Below are 5,361 nucleotides of genomic sequence, written 5' to 3' on the forward strand. Positions count from 1 at the left end.
AAATTTTAGCTGGAAGATGTTGTTCGTTGCTTGCTAGAAAAAGATACCAGCGCACTGGGTTTCCAAATAGTCCAAAGATCGGATGGTATATGTATCAGTTATGTTGAGCCTAATGGTCCGGCTGATCGTTCCGGAAATATTTTCGTTGGTGTGTTTTTTTTTTTTTTTTATGACGAATGAAATAGAGAAATATAAATTTTACATCGATTTTATTTAGAAATAAAATAACGTTCGAAAAATTTATACATTACTAATTTTAAACGTAGAAGAGTTTATTAAAAAAATTAAAAAAAAATTTTGGTAAGTTAATTAAAATAAAAAAATAACACTACTAAAATAAATGTCGAAGAATTTATAAAAAAAAATCAAAGTTTATAAAATTAAGTTAAAAAGTTTTGCATAATTGCGATTAATTATAAATTTCAGACAAATATTATGGTGCATAAAATATTTCGGATCATTTTATTAGAAATTGATGAACAATTAATTGTTTAAGTAGTAATTAATTCCGGTTAAATGTCTAAGTTCCTGAAAGCTTTTTTTTTTTCAACTTCAGATAGATATTATAGCGCACAGAACACTATGTGATACGACAATGATTTCGATTTTTCCAGGTGACAAAATAAAAGAATTAACAATAGCCTTTGAGAATATGCCAATTAGTGATGCGTTGACAATTCTCAGCTGTGCCTCAACCTATAAAGTACGATTTATCACATTGTTTACTTTCTATTCAAAATATATGAATTTGAGTTATTTACGAATATACGATTAAAATTAAGCGCAGATTACAAATATTGAAATTTAAAAGTAAGATTGAATTGAACCGGAATTTAAATTTAGATTTAAATAAAACTTACAAAAATATACTTTATAATTTTTGATATTGAATGTGATTATATAATTTGCGTATGTTTTCGAATTTTTTCGAAAAATTCCTAGAATTTCAGGAAAATTATTGAAAGCAATTTGCAGATTCGGTTAGAATTAGAGAGAGCCATAATTAATGATGCTGCCCAGTCAGATTGTCCAGAAACAATAGAACATGCTGATACCTCGTCAAATTCCATTCAACAATTTTCTACTCTCTGTAAAAGTTATTCGACCTCGGATTTGGTTCTACGATTACAAAAAGCGCAAATGTGTGTCCTTGAAAAATTCTTTCCGTTCAGATCAAAAATCATCATTGAAAATATTATCCATCGATTTATAGACTTGAAAAAAACAACAGACTAATTCAGTTCATTTCTTTCTTATTAAGGTTCGATAAGGCTGTAAGTGGCGGAAGCTTCATGTCCAAACAGAAATATCAACTTCCACGACAAACCGTAATAAATACCATTAAGGAAGAACCGCCATCGACTCCTGAGATTCCTGTGACTTTAGCGTCATCTAACCCATCCTCAGATTCCACAGAAAAGACTGAATCGATACCGGTTATGATGGGATCAGTAATTAGTGAAGAAACCATAGTAATTAATGATCCACTGCCAATTTTGAGAAGCCTTCGAACTTCTCCAAACGAAATATCTCCTCAACCACAAAACTCGCCCTGTGTTATAACTTCTGAAACTTATCCAAAATCAGATTCCACGTCTAAACCAACAAACATATTACGACAGCAATCAACTCCACAGATTCCATCGTCATATAACGAGCAACCCTTACTTCCGCTGATACCACAAGAAAACCATAAAGTAGATGAAATTAATTGCAATGGGTTTTCAGAATTTGTTGAGGTAAGTTTTCGTAATGATAATAATTCGTAATGAAATTAAAAAAATTTAATGAAAGCTTCTGAAAACTATTAAAGTAAAATAAGAGTAAATTAAAAGAAATTTAATACTACCAAGCGATAGCTGAATTCACAGGAAATTCTCTTATTAGTTGAACATATGGAAAGATATAACCTCTAATACCAATTGATTCTCATAATCCATCATTCAATAACTCTTTTTAGTATAAGTAAACTTGTACATTCATTTCCGATTGCGTATTAATTCCTATGAAAGAATTTAATGTCACTTGCTTGATGTGACAATACCTGTCAAGTTTTAGAAATACTTAAACTGAATACTTCGTTTATCCTTCCATTTTTAATTATTTGCGCTTTCTTTTCATCATTTCCTGAATCAAATTTAATTAATACAATTTTTAGCGATCCCATTACATCTATTCAAATGCAAATATCAAAGATGGAATTAAAAAAAAGTGTGTCGAATTTTGTGAATTAATTGAGCCAAAACGTGGCTCAATTGTGATCGAATTTGAAGAGGATCAAGGAGGAGATGATTGTTGTCAACAAAGTGATGAAGAAATAATTAACCTGCCGAATTGTATTGGTACATTTGATGAAGCAAAAAACAATTTACATCAAGCTAATTCTAATATCAACAATGCCGCATCGGTAAAAATACCGCCAATAGTAGATGATGGATCAAATAGTCAAATCATTTATGCAAATTACGTTGAAAAAGATACTGTATCCGGTAATACCTTGAATGTAACTAATGTAGAACGCAACATTTCCCATCATTCAGTTGGTAAGATTGAAGCATCAGACGACCACACTAGTAGAGCAGGTGTTATTGAAAGTAAATCCGGTAACGATACCCGATTTTCAAACAATCCTGAACAAGTTGCAGACATAATACCATCATTAATACCCAGTCATACAGAGGTGAATGAACTTAACGGTAAGCAAATGATGGAAAGTATTACACCAATTGTCGCATCACCGACAATTCCTCAGATGACAATTAGTGATGATACACTTTCAAGTGAAAACAATCAAAGATCAAAATGTAGTCAGTTGAAAAAACTATCCGGTAATTATGGGATTAATGAAGTTAATGAGGGCAAAGAAGTGAGGAAAGTAAATGGCACTGCTAATGATTTAAAAGATGAAAGCAACAACAGGAGTAGCATACCACAAAGGTGACCTTTTTTGACATTCGATTATATTTTATCAATTATATCAATTATTTACAATCTCTATTCAATCAAATCCCAATGAAGATTCTTTAAATTTTGATATAATGCATAATTTTAAATCAATTATAGAAGTGCAAAATGGAGTCCAAAACTTCAGTCACATATTCCGATTGTTACCAGGACACCATCAACAAAATCTAAACGAAAACTTTCAAAAGCGGAAGATACTAAAGTTATGAGCAATTCCGCACGTAGTAAAGTGATCGATGATACTTTAAAGGTAGTAATTTTTGTCAAATTTTATTCTTGCAATCAATAGTGTTACAACTTTCTGTTGAATATCAGACTGATAAATTTTGGTTAAGAAGAATTTTCAGTTCGTACTTCATGCCATCTATTATTCTATTACGATTTTCAGAAAAATCATAAATTTAATAGTAAAATGAAAGTTTCGAAAATTATTGAAAAGCAATTAGCTAATGAAATATTTCATTAAGCTATAAAATTTCTTTATATTTTCAAATCAAATTGAATTTGTAATTTTATTGGAATTGAAAACAAATAATTGGTTTTTTTTCTATCCAAGAATTGCTAGAAGTAAACAAAGGTAAGTTGTCCTTCCATGTAAACAAGGAAAAATGAAAATTTCAATTTTACAGAATGATATGAATGGCGCATCATTGTATATTGCAAAGAAAGAAGCTCTACGAAAGACTTATCTTCCATTTTCAAAAATAAACAAAAGGTAACATCATGATTAGCATAATTTACTATTAATGATCAACGATACTTCAGATATTATTTAATTAATACCTGAATCTAATCCATCCTAAACCACAATTTATTATATTTGTTTTCAAAATTAATTCTTGCTCTTTTTGGTAAAAACTCAATTACAAAATTTAAAACTTGAAAAGAGAAATTAGCATTGCGACAGTGTGCTAATTCGGCCAAAGATATTTTGGTAAAAGATAAAAGATATTCTAATCCAATTAAAGGTATTCGATATTTCGGTAAATATGCTCGATAAAAGCTTAAATGTAAAATTTAAAACTTGAAAAGAGAAATTAGCATTTTGACAATAATGCTAATTACAAATGAAGAATGAAACTTGAACTTCACAGTCATTTATAAAAAATTTCATGAACTTTCAATGAACTTTTTCCTTTTTTTCTGCGTGGACTAAAACTAAAAAATTTACTAAAAAATTTATTACATCTCAACTTTTTTTTTTTTTTATAGTGAAGAAGTGGATTTGAATAAGGAGCGGAAGGCTCGATTGGAAGCCAATCAAGCATTATTGCAACGACAACAGGAAGAGCTAAGGACATTAGGCATTTTGCCTTAAATTATTCAAATTTTTGTTCATATGATTTCAAATACCTCTAAATTGTGCTTTGATATTGCTCTTTTTTCATGAAAAACAAAAGTGTATTTGTTTTTTCTTTTAATTCAAATTCAATTTAAATTTTTGTTTTATAAATGCATTGATAGATTGAGCGTAAATAATTTAACAAAGATCATCTGTATTTGCAAAAAATCTTTCAAAAATTCTATCAGCTTAATTATAATTTATTATTTTACATCAAAATATTGTAATGATAAACTTCGTTTTTCATTAATTTTATAGGCTTAATTATTTAATGATTTAATTAATACTGTGGAAATTTGATTATTTATTAACATTGAAATCATTTTATTTGTATATATATGCAGAAGAAAATAGAATTTTATTTTTTACAAAAGTAATGTCATTTGGTAATATTTTCAATTATGTCGTTTTTTTTTCTTTTTTTTTTCAAAATTTGTTTTGTTCCGTTTTTTTTTCGTTTCCTGTTTGTCAAAATTATTCATTTTATAGAAGTGCCAATTACTTACTGAAAACACGTATACATGACTGAATAAAGAATTATTGTCTTAATTTTAAAAATTAATTAAAGAAATTAATGAAATAAGGTGCAAGTAAAGTACAAATAAGGTACAATTATTACTGTTACACTTCAAATGCATGCAGTTTTTTTCTTTTTCCGAAAGTTGAAAAGTCTACTTCTAGGAGATAAATTAATTGTAAAGGTTAATTACTTGTAGTAACACGATTAAAATTTATGAATCATTTCTTATTCCATTACTTTACTTTTTAATCGAAAGATTAAAATGACAATTAAATGATCCAGAGAATGTTACATCGCGAATGATATTTCATATTTTTTAAAAATTTATTACTACAAGCCAATAACAGTAATAATAATAAGAATAATAACAATATAATAATAATAAGAATAATAACAATATAATAATAATAATAATAATAATAATAATAATAATAATAATAATAATAATAATAATAATAATAATAATAATAATAATAATAATAATAATAATAATAATAATAATAATAATAATAATAATAATAATAATAATAATAAT

General features: G+C 27.4%; 1 protein-coding gene across 1 annotated transcript in view; it reads left to right on the plus strand.

Moving 5' to 3' along the window:
* Nucleotides 1-4,282, plus strand: part of LOAG_17695 (hypothetical protein) — a gene marked incomplete at both ends in the record, with an annotated part of 4,693 nt that extends 411 nt beyond the window's left edge. Inside the window, 8 exons of the mRNA XM_020450359.1 lie at nt 10-148; nt 615-703; nt 976-1,142; nt 1,262-1,739; nt 2,159-2,937; nt 3,064-3,214; nt 3,594-3,679; nt 4,177-4,282. Coding sequence (XP_020305982.1) covers nt 10-148; nt 615-703; nt 976-1,142; nt 1,262-1,739; nt 2,159-2,937; nt 3,064-3,214; nt 3,594-3,679; nt 4,177-4,282 — 1,995 coding nt within the window. The remainder of the gene's footprint in view (nt 1-9; nt 149-614; nt 704-975; nt 1,143-1,261; nt 1,740-2,158; nt 2,938-3,063; nt 3,215-3,593; nt 3,680-4,176) is intronic.
* Nucleotides 4,283-5,361: the final 1,079 nt, after the last annotated feature.

Source organism: Loa loa, assembly GCF_000183805.2.
Source record: "Loa loa unplaced genomic scaffold supercont3.114, whole genome shotgun sequence".
In the NCBI taxonomy this organism is placed as follows: domain Eukaryota; kingdom Metazoa; phylum Nematoda; class Chromadorea; order Rhabditida; family Onchocercidae; genus Loa; species Loa loa.